The sequence below is a fragment of the Herpailurus yagouaroundi genome, unplaced genomic scaffold (assembly GCF_014898765.1).
Source record: "Herpailurus yagouaroundi ecotype Mexico unplaced genomic scaffold, PumYag 530, whole genome shotgun sequence".
NCBI lineage: Eukaryota > Metazoa > Chordata > Mammalia > Carnivora > Felidae > Herpailurus > Herpailurus yagouaroundi.
Window position 1 is genome coordinate 6,565,572 of NW_024412747.1, and position 12,657 is coordinate 6,578,228.

Consider the following 12,657-nt stretch of genomic DNA (forward strand, 5'->3'; position numbering starts at 1 on the left):
CCCGAGAAAGGCACGGCACCAGTCATGCAGTCTTCCGACGGAAGCTGTCACAAAGAAACACCAGAAAAGCTCCAAAGAGGAATGTCCTGTGAAAGTAGGACCTTTTCTCTGAAAATGCCAATGTCATACATGACGAAGGATGACCTGAGAAGACGTTCCAGATTAAAGGAACTCGTGGAGATATGACAACTAAATGTAATACCGGACCCTGGCCCAGACGGAAAAAGGTTACAAAGGACAGCCCTAAGGCAACTGACGAAACGGCAGAGGAATGTAGATTATTAGTATTTTCTTGGTGTAAAATTTACTTAGGTTGAGAACTATACTGATTATGCAAGACTATGTCCTTATTCTCAGGAAAACTGTACTGAACATTTAGAAGCGAAGCCCCCCGATGACTGCAACATACTCTCAAATGGTTCCCCCCACAAATTTATGTGTTTGTACGAACACACATGGGCGCACACGTGGGGAGAGAGGGTGAGCGCACACAGGGCAAATGTTAACGACAGATGATTCTGGATAACAAGTATATAGGTGGTCCTGCATTATTCTTATCCTGCTCATTTTCTCTACGAGGAACATTACATCCCAATACAACTGACAAAAATTAGAATCAATACAAAAAAAAGAGAACGCTCACACTCAGGTTTTCTCAGTCTAAGCGTCAAGCAAGGCACAACCCACCGCGGGTGAGCTTCCTTCCGAAGGAGGCAGGGCCTCGGACTGACGCGTGCCAGACGACACGGCCAGTGGCGAGTGCCGCAAACGGGGCAAGGCGGATGGGTGAAAGGCAGAAAGGCAACAGTTTACGCAACTTCTGCCCCAGGCCCGCTCAGGGAGCACTCCGCCGTGCCTCTTGGGAGCGGGTGGCAGGAAGGAACTGCACGGAGGCAGAGAAGCCCAAGGCAGCCCAAGGTGCCTGCTCGGCACCTATGTCACAGAGGCTCACCAAGACCGGCAGTGACAAGTAACCGAGCGTCAGACCCTGTCCGGGAGCATCAGGGAGGCTGCCGGGGAAGGTCACAGAGAAGACGCGACCACCAGTTGACCCGTGAGCTGGACCCAAGTGGTGGGAGGCTCCTCACCCCATCCCGTCCTTGGGATGAGCCCTCCACTTGCCTTTCTCGCTCCCAGAGGCCGCTCCAAGGACGCAGCCCTGAGACACTGACGTGGTGTCCACAACACCTGCACAATATACCTGCCTGAACGCAGTCAAGGCGTCTCTCTCTCGCTCTCTAAACTCTTAAGATCTGGCAGGTGGGAGCAGGGACCCTCTCATGTTGCCGGTCCAGGGCAGGCCTTGCACAGAAGTTCCCTCTGCCGATTACAACTGCCCACCTACCAGCCTCGGATGAGCGCCTGCCTCTTTTTGGGTCTCCCTCTGCCCTGCCAACGAAGGGGGCCGGTTTCACATCTCCCCTGGGGGCCCCTGACAGGGATGCGGCCCCACAGAGATTACCAGGAAGGGCTGCCATGACAAGTCCTACAAGGTAAACCGCAGAGCCGACCTCACACTGAACCTCCAGCTCCTTTTCTGATTTTGATTCACTGCAGCCATGTTTTCACTGACGATTTTAAAATTAATTTTTATGTTGGCGCCAGACAGCTTTTTATTTCTCTGGTGATCTTGCAGTGCATATGTATGATCATGAGGTACAGAAATAGAAAGTGAGGAGGAACAAAGAAAAAATGTCACATTTGCTAACAATGAAGGAAATTCAAAAGCAAGGCTTGGGCTCCTGTCAACCTTTCAGGAACGGATCCTGACTAGAAATGGATTCTTCTAAATTCTCTCTAAAGCCTACTGGCCTGAAACACTAAGTGGCAATTCCAGGTCAAGTGGTAACAAAATAACCTTTCCCCAGACAGGAATCCTCTGACTTTCAAAGGAAGTTTCAAAGATCTGAAGCAGAATCTCATTTCAGAATCAAAAGCAGATCCTGCTTTTGAAAACAAATCTACGCCAAAAGCCTCACTTTGATCAAAACGGGTTCGACTAGGATTTTCCTTGGGTGTTCTGGTTCTAGCTTCTTAGACCTTTCATGGATCTTAATTACAAAGAACATGGTGCAGCCTAGAAAACCAGGCTTTGAGTAGATGTTGTTTGTTATTTAAAACCTTAGAATCTATTACCTTTTTGTGTGAGTAGGAGGTATATTGGGAGCCAATACAATGCTAAATCCTACATTGCAACAAATTCTAATAAAGCATTCAGTGTGGCTGTCAAAGAGACCATTATGGAAAAGGCCAGCATTAGCCTGTTAGCTGTGATCAATAAAAAACTGGCAAAAAAAATCCTAACTACAGAAGCATCGGAAAACAGAAGAAACCTCTTAAATAACCTTACCAAAAAACAAAGTTTTTTTTTTTTTTAAACTAAGAAATGGAAAGCCAGAGATACCAGGTTTTCAGCTCTGGGGAGTAAACGTTGTCTGAAAACTTAAGATATCCTTTTCTATCCAAATGACTCATTTCATATAGTTCTAATCACTCCATATGAGACTTTAAAAAAAATTTTTTTTAATATTTATTTTTGAGAGAGAGAGAAAGAGACAGAGTGCGAGTGGGGGAGGGGCAGAGACAGCAGGAAACAAAGAATCTGAAACAGGCTCCAGGCTTGGAGCTGTCAGCACAGAGCCCGACGCGGGGCTCGAACTCATGGACCGCGAGACTGTGACCTGAGCCGAAGTCGGTCGCTCAACCGACGGAGCCACCCAGGTGCTCCCACATGAGACTTTTTGCGATGGATAATAGTCTTATTTCCACCATTCAGGCTAGCTCTACCACTAATAAGCTGTGTGCCTTGGGGGAATTTAAATTTCTGTCCTGTCTTAGTTTCCTCGTCTATAAAACAGGAACAGAGTATTATTCTGGGGAGTAAATGAGTTAGCGGCTGCTGCAGAGTTTGTGCTCGGTAACTGTTAACCACTTCCTCCACCACCACCACCATTACCATCAACACTACTAGGATTTGGAAAAATGGACAGACAAGAATGGATAAGACAACTTTTTAAACGATAAGACAGCGTGGCAACTAAAACAGTGTGCTACTGATGTAAGGCTCAAACAAGCAAAAGAACAGATGACTGTAAAACATTATACACACACACACACACACATTTCTTAATATAATTAACAAGGCATAATAAATGAATGACAACTGGGTTATTTAACAAATGGCTTTGGTAAACCGGCTAAGCATTTGGAAGAAAAGCAATTGAGAGTCTCATTGTATTTTACACTCAAAGTAAATCCAGATGGATTAAAAACATAAATGTTTTTTTAAAAAAAAAGGTACTACAGAAGAAACAAATTCCAAATTAACTCGGAAAACGGACAGACTTTCTCAATATGAAAAGAATGAAAGAAAGATAGATCAGCAAAGCGAAAAACTGAGAAAAACGCAATCGATAAATATAAAAAGGTCATCTGCCTTATGAAAGATATTTTTAAGGCAAAAGGAAAAGAATGGTTAGAGGAATAAACAAAAACAATTAGATTAAAAAAGTACACAATAAACTAACAAACATTTGACCTCATTAGCAACTTAACAACATGAATCCAAGCAAAGAAGTGTTGGAAAGAAGGATGGAAAACTGAAGACCAGCAGAGTGCCAGGTGTTGGCGAAGGAGCAAGGAGACCAACACGCCCACATGCTGGGTGTGTGTGTGTGTGTGTGTGTGTGTGTGTGTGCGCGCGCGCACATGCACAAAGGGCCACAAGTGTCACGGGAACACCCCAGCAGCACGCAGAGAGCCTCAGAAGTTCACAACCCCCCAATCCAGGATGTCCACCCTCAGATCCTCCCCCAGGGAAACAACTAGGGCTGGAGAGAAGGCTGGTGTACAAAGGGTTAACATCTGACACTTGAGGGGATAATGCTGAAGTCAAAGGTGAAAATCCACACTATGAAATACTGCGCAATCATTAAATGATCACAGTTGTGAAGGTGATCCTGTTGGAAGGCCATTCCCATGTCACTCAGTCATAATAAGGGGAAAAACCCAATCATACAAAATGATACGAAGTGTTTTCCCCCATTATGGAACGATGGAACAAATCAAGTAGAAAGAAGGAAGAAATGAAATACACTAACAGTGGTTAACCCAGTGAGAAGATTAGGAGTTATTCCTATTTTCTTCTTTATTTTTTTAGGATTTAAAAAAAATTTTTTTTTAATGTTTATTTATTTTTTATTTTTGAGAGAGACGGAGCATGAGCAGGGGAGGGACAAAGAGTAAGAGAGGGAGCCATAGATTCCGCAGCAGGCTCCGGGCTCCGACCTGTCAGCACAGAGCCTGACGCGGGGCTCGAACCCACAAGCTGTGAGATCATGACCTGAACTGAAGTCGGACGCTCAACCGACTGAGCCACCCAGGCACCCCTTTTTAGGTTTATTTTTACTTATTTTTTGAGAGAGAGCGAGAGCGCGCGACCGTGAAAGCAGGGGAAGGGCAGAGAGACAGGGAGAGAAAGAATCCCAAGCAGGCACTGTGCTGTAAGCCCCGAGCCCAAGGCGGGGCTCGAACTAACCAACCATGAGATCATGACCTGAGCTGAACTAAAGAGACGCTTAACTGACCGAGCCAACCAGGTGCCCCTTCTTCATTTCTGTTTCATATTTTTTACAAATCTGCTACCTTGAGTAGGGAGAATGTTAAAATTCAGGAGAACAATAAACATGGTCAAATAAGGGAAAGAAGCCACCGGTGGAATGACAAAAAGAATCAACGATATTCAACCCTACGTAGGACTTTCTAAAACCCTTACTGAGTCTACAGTGTTTCCCCGTCTTACTGTGTTCTCCTTTATTAACCACGTGTGCCCATGAGAGTCCATCAGTCTCCACTCCGGCCTAAGGAAATGAAGCAAGCCGGGGCCGGGGTCACATCTGTGCCTCCCCCTCCAGCCCTGCCCCGGCCTCCAGCAGCTCTTAGGCTCCAGCTCGGTTCCTACCTCCCCGCTCAGAGCAGGCACACCCCTACCAGCCCCGAGGATTATTTCCCTTATGCTTTTCATTAGACACAACTCAAAAATATTGGTCATCCACAGTGAAATTTCTTACATGTAGGAGGCACTTCATAGATAATTCTTTTTTTTTTTTTTTTAATTTTTTTTTTCAATGTTTATTTATTTTTGGGACAGAGAGACAGAGCATGAATGGGGGAGGGGCAGAGAGAGAGGGAGACTCAGAATCGGAAACAGGCTCCAGGCTCCGAGCCATCAGGCCAGAGCCTGACGCGGGGCTCGAACTCACAGACTGTGAGATCGTGACCTGGCTGAAGTCGGACGCTTAACCGACTGCGCCACCCAGGTGCCCCTTCATAGATAATTCTTAATGTACAGTGAGAGTTAGTGTTTTCTGACATCCCGGGCACTATAAACTAACGGGCTGTCTGCATCAAGGTTTCCACCTGCCTAAATGTGCTTTCTAAAGCTTTCAGGTTATGTTAGTTGCCCATACTATCTCTTTATATTCTTATTTCTGTCATGTAATTACCTTTGTACTTTTTTCTTTTGTTCTTTTTTTGAGACAGAGAGAGACAGAGCATGAACGGGGGAGGGGCAGAGAGAGAGGGAGACACAGAATCGGAAGCAGGCTCCGGGCTCCGAGCTGGCAGCCCAGAGCCCGACGCGGGGCTTGAACTCCCGGACCGCGAGATCGTGACCTGAGCCGAAGCTGGAAGCTCAACCGACTGAGCCACCCAGGTGCCCCACCTTTCATTCTTTTTTTTAAGTCTGAAGGCAAAACACTAATTCCTTTTTCTTTCTTCATCCCAACAAAACATATATATGAGATGGGAGAAAAATGTGTAGTTCAGAAAAAAAAATCTGTGACCTCGACTAGATAAGAAGCTGCAGCCTGGGAAGTCTTCCCAAAACAAAGATGTCTGGGTTTGGTGATCAAAGTATCAAAAATTGGGAGGTGTCCGCTTTCCTTTGTTTTTTAATTAAAAAAGAGACTCAAGCTCTTACTGCAGTCAGCGTATGACTTCTTATATAATCTTGCAGACAGACGCCAAGCACGTATGTGCGCACCGCTCTCCCAGGATTCAGTCTGTTCTAAGCAAGGTTAAGTAAAAATCAATTCTCTGTATTGATCCAGTGCCCAAAGCCAGAGTCTTCAACAGGAATTTCATTTGAAGTGCGTCACTTGCCCTTTGATCATTTAAGCAGAGGGTATGCATCTGGTGGGAAAAGAACTAGAGAGAAAAATATCCTGTTCTCTGACTGCTCCCACCAATACAGTGGCCACAACAGACCCGGGACGGGACCAAGGGAAGGTTCCAAAAGGCAGGAGGTGAGGGGAGCCAGCGAGGGGGAGGAAGCCCAGGAGAAGGCGGGTCCTGAGGAGCAGCAGCCCCCTAGCAAACCAGAGCACAAGACCCCACCAGCCCTCTGAAATCAGAACTACCCTCCGCAGGCTAGACTTAAAATTTTCAGCAGCCTCGGCCAACTATCAAAGCCCCCAACTGCACATGTTAGCCAAGCCCCAAATGTCAAAACAGAGCAGACAGGCAAAGAGAAGAGTGCACCAACCAAAGAAAACGGCCAGGGCTGAGAGCCAAAGGCTGGCATGGCACCGGCCCCAGCACGTGTGGGGGACACGTGGCTGGGGAACGGTGACAGGAGGTCGGAGGTTAGCGGGCCACATGGCAAAAAGCCCACCAGGCCAAGCGAAAGACCCTGGATTCTACTGCTGGCATAACAGATGCCTCTGGAAGGTTCAGACCTGCCTCGGGAGCCCAAGTCTGCACCATCCAATTTCCGTAAAAGTACATCAAAGCAGTATGTCTATCACAAATTAAATGAAACTCAGAGTCTACTAGGCCCTGATCGTGTGGTCCCACCCCCCTTACCAACCACACCTTCTTCTTTACCTACTCCCACCCCAGGGCAGTGGGGCCTCAGTTTATCTCTTTCCATCATCTGTAGTATTCTCCATAGAACCTCCCACCCCGCCCCCCCAACAGGCCCGTAGTCTCCCTCTGAAGTGACGGTGCCTCCCCATCTTCCATTTCAGTTACACGTCACCTCCCCAGAGCTCCACCCTGGTCACCTGATCTAGTCAGCTCCTGGCACCTCTCACAGCACCCCACTTGTCACCTTCACGGTGTTTATGACAACTGTCCACTTGCTTGTTCAATGTCTACACTTCCCACTCGACTGAGTCTGGAGGAAGGAGAAAACATGTCTGTTTTGCTCGCAAGTGTATAGCTAGGATTTGATAAATATTTGATGAATGAATTTAAAAAAGTAATATATACTCCAAAGGCAAAAACTGGTTTGACTAAATTGACACATCTTTTCCTGGCCAAAAAAAAAAAAAAAGGAGGGGGGGTGGCGTGAGGGAACTTAAATAACTAACATAAGGCGTGAAGAGAAGGGAAAACACACTGATCTCACAAAATAAATAAGATTATAAGGGAATATACAAACAACTGTATGCCCACAAATTAGGTAAGTAAAACAAGTTACTAAATGACACAGATTACCACAACTGACTCAACAAGAAATAAAAACTCAGGACCTCTATACAAGTAGAGACTGAATTCGTAATTAAAGAGCTTCCCCTGAAGAAAAGCCCAGGCCACAGGGCTTCACTGGTAAAGTATATCAAACATCCAAAGAAAAAATTAATACCAATATTTCACAAACTCTTCTAAAACTCAGAAGAGGAAGGAACACGTCCCAACTTATTCTGAGGTCAGTATTATTCTGATACCAAACTCAGACAAAGATATCACAAGAAAGCTACAGACCACACCCCTAATGAATACAGACATGGAAACCGTCAACAAAATATTTGCAAACATATAAAAATCCAGCAACATATAAAAGGATTTGCATACAATCCTTTTGAATCCATCAACATATAAAAACAATCACACATCATGACCAAGAGGGATTTATTTCAAGAACCAAGGCTGGTTTAACATTCAAAAATCAATTAACATAATACACTCTATTAATACGATAAAGGATAAAAACCACATCATCACCTCTGTAGATGCAGAAAAAGGATCTGACAAAACCCAACACTTCTTCGTTGTAAAATACTTGACAAACTAGGAATAAAAAGGGACTTCCTCAACCCGGTAATGGCCATCTGCAAGTAACCCAAAGACAACATCATACTTTATGATAAAAGGTTAAATGCTTTCTCCCTACAATCAGGAACAAGATGAGTATGTCCCATTCAACAGTGAACTGAAGGTTCTAACCAGGGCAATTAGGCAAGAAAATGAAATAAAAGGCATCGAAAGTAGAAATGAAAAAGTAAAACCATCTCTATTTGTAGATGACATGATTTTCCACAAAGAAAATTCTAAGGAATTCACTGGAAAACTCAGAACCAATAAACAAATTCACCAAGGTGACAGGATACAAAACCGATCAATAAACAAAAATCACTTGTACTTCTATACATTAGTAATAATTCCAAAAATGAAATTAAGAAAACGGTTCCATTTACAATAGCACCCCAAAGTGTAAAATACTAAGATATAAAATTTTTTAAAAAGAAGTATAAGACATGTAGGCTAGAAACTACAAAACAATATAGGTAAATGGAAAGAGATCTCATGTGGATGGATCAAAAGACTTTATATTATTAAGGTGGCAATACTCCCCAAATTCATCTACAGATTCAATACAACCCAATCAGAATCCAAACTTCAGTAAGACAGAGTACTACTGACCTAAGAATAGACTGAACTGACATAAGGATAAATGGAATCGAATTTGGAGTCCAAGGTTAATCCCTACATTCATGGTCAACTGACTTCAACAAGAGTGTCAAGACAATTAAATGGAAAGAGAACAGTCTTCAACAAATGGTACTGAAACGACTGGATATTTATATGCAAAAGGAGGAATTTGGATAACACCATATACAAAAATTACTTTGGACTACACGCCTGTATGTAACAGTAAAACTACAGAACTCCTAGAAGAACACATAGGAGTTAAACTTTACGAAATTAGGTCAGGCAAAGTCTTCTTTGCTACAACACCAAAAGCACATACAACGTAAGAAAAACAGATAAACTGGACTTCTCAAAAACATTCATATTTCAAATGACACCATAAAGAAAGGGAAAATATCTACAGAATGAAAGAATATACTTGCAAATCATATAACTGATAACAGACTGGTATCCAGAACTTATAAAAAAATCTTAAGGGCGCCTGGGTGGCTCAGCTGGTTGAGTGGACGTCTGACTTCAGCTCAGGTCATGGTCTCGCTGCTCGTGAGTTCAAGCACCACGTCAGGCTCTGTGCTGGCAGCTCAGAGCCCGGAGCCTGGATTCTGTGTCTCCCCTTCTCTCTGCCCCTCCCCCACTTGTGCTCTGTCTCCCTCTCTCTCTCTTAAAAATAAATAAACACTTAAAAATTTTTTTTTAAAAACCTTAGGGGCGCCTGGGTGGCTCTGTCAGCTCAGGTCATGAACTAATGGTTTGTGAGTTTGAGCCCTGAGTCAGGCTCTGTGCTGACAGTGTGGAGCCTGCTTGGGATTCTCTCTCTGCCTCTCCCTAACATGCGTGCATGCTCTTTCTCTCAAAATAAACTTAAAAAAAAAAAATCGCCCAACTCAGTAGTAAAAAGAGAATTGAGCCAATTTACAAATGGGCAAATCAAATGAATAAACATATCTCAAAAAAAAAGATACACAGATGGCCAATAAGGACATGAAAAGATGCTCACCATCACTAGTCATCAGGGAAATACAAATCAAAATCACAATATGACAATGCTTCACACCTATTAGAATGGATGAAATTAAAAAAGACCATAACTGGTGTTGACAAAGATGTGAAGAAACTGGAATCCTCACCCACTGCTGGTGGAAATGTGAAGCTGGCCAGGAAAAGTCTGCTAATTCCTTAAAAAGATTTATACAGAATTACCACCTGACCTGGCATCTCCAGTCCTAAGTGTGTGCCCAAGAGAAGTGAAAACAGACATCTGCCCAAACACTTGTACACGAATGTTCAGAGCAGCATTATTCACAATAACCAAAAAGTGGAAGCATCAACAGATGGGTAGATCAACCAAATGTGGTATGTCCACATAATGGACTATTATTTGACCATGAAAAGGAATGATATGTGCTACAGTGTGGATAAACCTTGAAAACATTATGCTAAGTTAAATAAGCTAGTTACAAAACACCACATATTATATGATTCCCTTCTCACGAAATGCCCAGAACAGGCAAACTGACAGGCAAAGAAAGGTAGGGCAGGGGTTGCCAGGGGCTGGGAGAGACACAGGAATGAAGAATGACTGCTTAACGGGTGTGGGGTTTCCTTCTGAAACGATGGAAATGTTCTAAAATTAGATCGTGATGACTGGCTGCATGATCGTATGAATATACTAGAAAAAGATGAATTGTGTATTTTATTTTTTCTTTTTTTTTATTTTAATGTTTATTTTTGAGAGAGAGAGAGAGACACAGCACAAGCAGAGGAGAGGCAGAGAAATAGGGAGACACAGAATCCGAAGCAGGCTCCAGGCTCTGAGCTGTCAGCACAGAGCCCAACACGGCACACGAACCCATGGACCACAAGATCATGACCTGGGCCGAAGTCGGATGTTTAACTGACTGAGCCACCCAGGTGCCCCGTGAATTGTATATTTTAAACGAGTGACGTGTATGGTATATGAATTATATCTCAATACGCTGTTTAAAAAACAAAAACAAAAAAACAAAACAAAACAAAACAAAATAAAAAAACAGATAATAGAGTGATATACGGTATATCACAGATGGTCCTGGACTTACGATGGTTCAACTTATGATTTTCAATTTTATGGTGGTGTGAAAGCAATATGGATGCACCAGAAACCATAGGTCAAAAAAATGGGTTTTTTTGAGACATAGCGAGCACCTGTGTGCCAAGCTGGGGAGGGGCAGAGGGAGAAGGAGAGAGAGAATCCCGAGCAGGGTCCATGCCTGGCAGAGCCCAACGCGGGGCCTGATCTCACAACCGTGAAATAATGACCTGAGCTGAAATCCAAAGTAAGATGCTTTAACTGGCTGAGCCACCCAGGCGCCCCCAGAGGTCAACTTTTAAATTCTGACTTTTTCCTGGGCCAGCGGTAGCATGCAGGATCCTCTCTCCCGATGCTGGGCAGGAGAAGCAAGTCCCACCCCCCAGGCAACCACAGGCTCATGAAGGTAAACAACCAATACACTGACAACCATTCTGCACCCACACAGCCATTATGTATTTCCCTTTCTGTACAATATTCAACATATTACATGAGATATTCAACATTTTATTACAAAATAGGCTTTGTGTTACATGATCTTGCCAACCGTAGGCTGAGGTGAAGAGTTCTGAACATGTTTAAGGTCAGCTGGTTAGTAGATTAGATGTATTACATGTGTTTTCCACTTACCATACTTTCAACTTATGATGGGTTTATAAGGAGGTAACCCCTCGTAAGCCGAGGAAGACGTGTAATATGGTAATATTTCTATAATGACATCTTCCCTTCCTAAATGTTTGTTGTGCTGTGAAAACAGGGTTAAGATATAAATAGGAGGAAGGCAAAGGAAAAACTTAACCTTGGGAGCCTTGGGGGCTGGGCACCAGAGTTCTCCCAGTATAAAATATTTCCATGGGCTAAATTTGGGTGAGGAGGAATTTATTTGTAGTTCATAGTGACATCAAATTACGGTGCATACCTTCTTTACAGCTCAGTCACTTGAAAACTTTTAAATTGTAAAATGCAAAACTGGCCGCTCCTTAGGAGCAAAACCACTCTGTTCCCAGGAGCACGAAGAAGAGATGGGCTCCAGAAGCAGAAATCACACACTTACGTTCCTCAAGACCGGAAGTGCCAACTGCTCGAAGGAAGTCAGATCCACCACATACTGCCCAACTCGGCACTCGCGTTTTCCAGGTGGAGGCTCTGAGCTGAATAAAGAAACAGTGCATTTGTTGAAAAGACCCCTGTATTGATTTCTGGTTTGCAGCTACGCCACTGAGCCTCTGGCCCTTCGACATACGCTAAATCACCGAGACATCGCCTACACAAAACGCAGTAGTATGCAAAGCTAACCTGATGCCGTGCCGTCTCCTGAGAACAGGGTTTCCAACAAGTATGCCCACACCACCGCCACCAGCCCTGGAAGTTACCCCTGGGGGTGCCGATCCCCAAGCTACAGGGAGGCAGCGCCCCAAATATCTTGGAAAAGTAGCACAAGAAACAGGATGACGAATTACAAAATGATAAAAATTTAGTACTCAGTGGAGTAAGTTTTAAGTGAAATATGCTATCTTTGTACTTTGTTTTTCATATTGTGGTTTCAAAGTCTGTTTTCTTTCTTGAGAAATCCGCAAAGGCCCAAGATTCTTCAAGATAGGGATCAGAGATTATTTGGCTCGATCCTGTGCCCAGGGAGAATAAAACATCATAGAAATGAAATGTCAGTACCCAATTCTAGACAAAACTCCCCGCGTGCCGGATAAGGTGACAACGTCAAATCCTATTCTTCTCCCTGCCTGTCTGACTTCTTCTGTGTAAAATCCATCAATAGGCACACCAGAGGATTTTAAAACCTCACTGGCTTTCTGGATCAATGTTGTTTTCCCAACTCCTGAAAGAAAAACAAAAAAACAACAAAAAATCCATTAGGA

General features: G+C 43.8%; 1 protein-coding gene across 4 annotated transcripts in view; it reads right to left on the minus strand.

The window, feature by feature from the left end:
• The window catches only part of NTPCR (nucleoside-triphosphatase, cancer-related), a 37,882-nt gene that overhangs the window by 20,683 nt on the left and 4,542 nt on the right, over positions 1-12,657 (minus strand). For all 4 annotated transcript variants that reach the window (XM_040464990.1, XM_040464991.1, XM_040464989.1 and 1 more), the window contains exons 2-3: positions 12,455-12,617; positions 11,838-11,934 (exon numbers count right to left, since the gene is read on the minus strand). In XM_040464990.1, the coding sequence (XP_040320924.1) occupies positions 11,838-11,934; positions 12,455-12,617 (260 nt within the window). The remainder of the gene's footprint in view (positions 1-11,837; positions 11,935-12,454; positions 12,618-12,657) is intronic.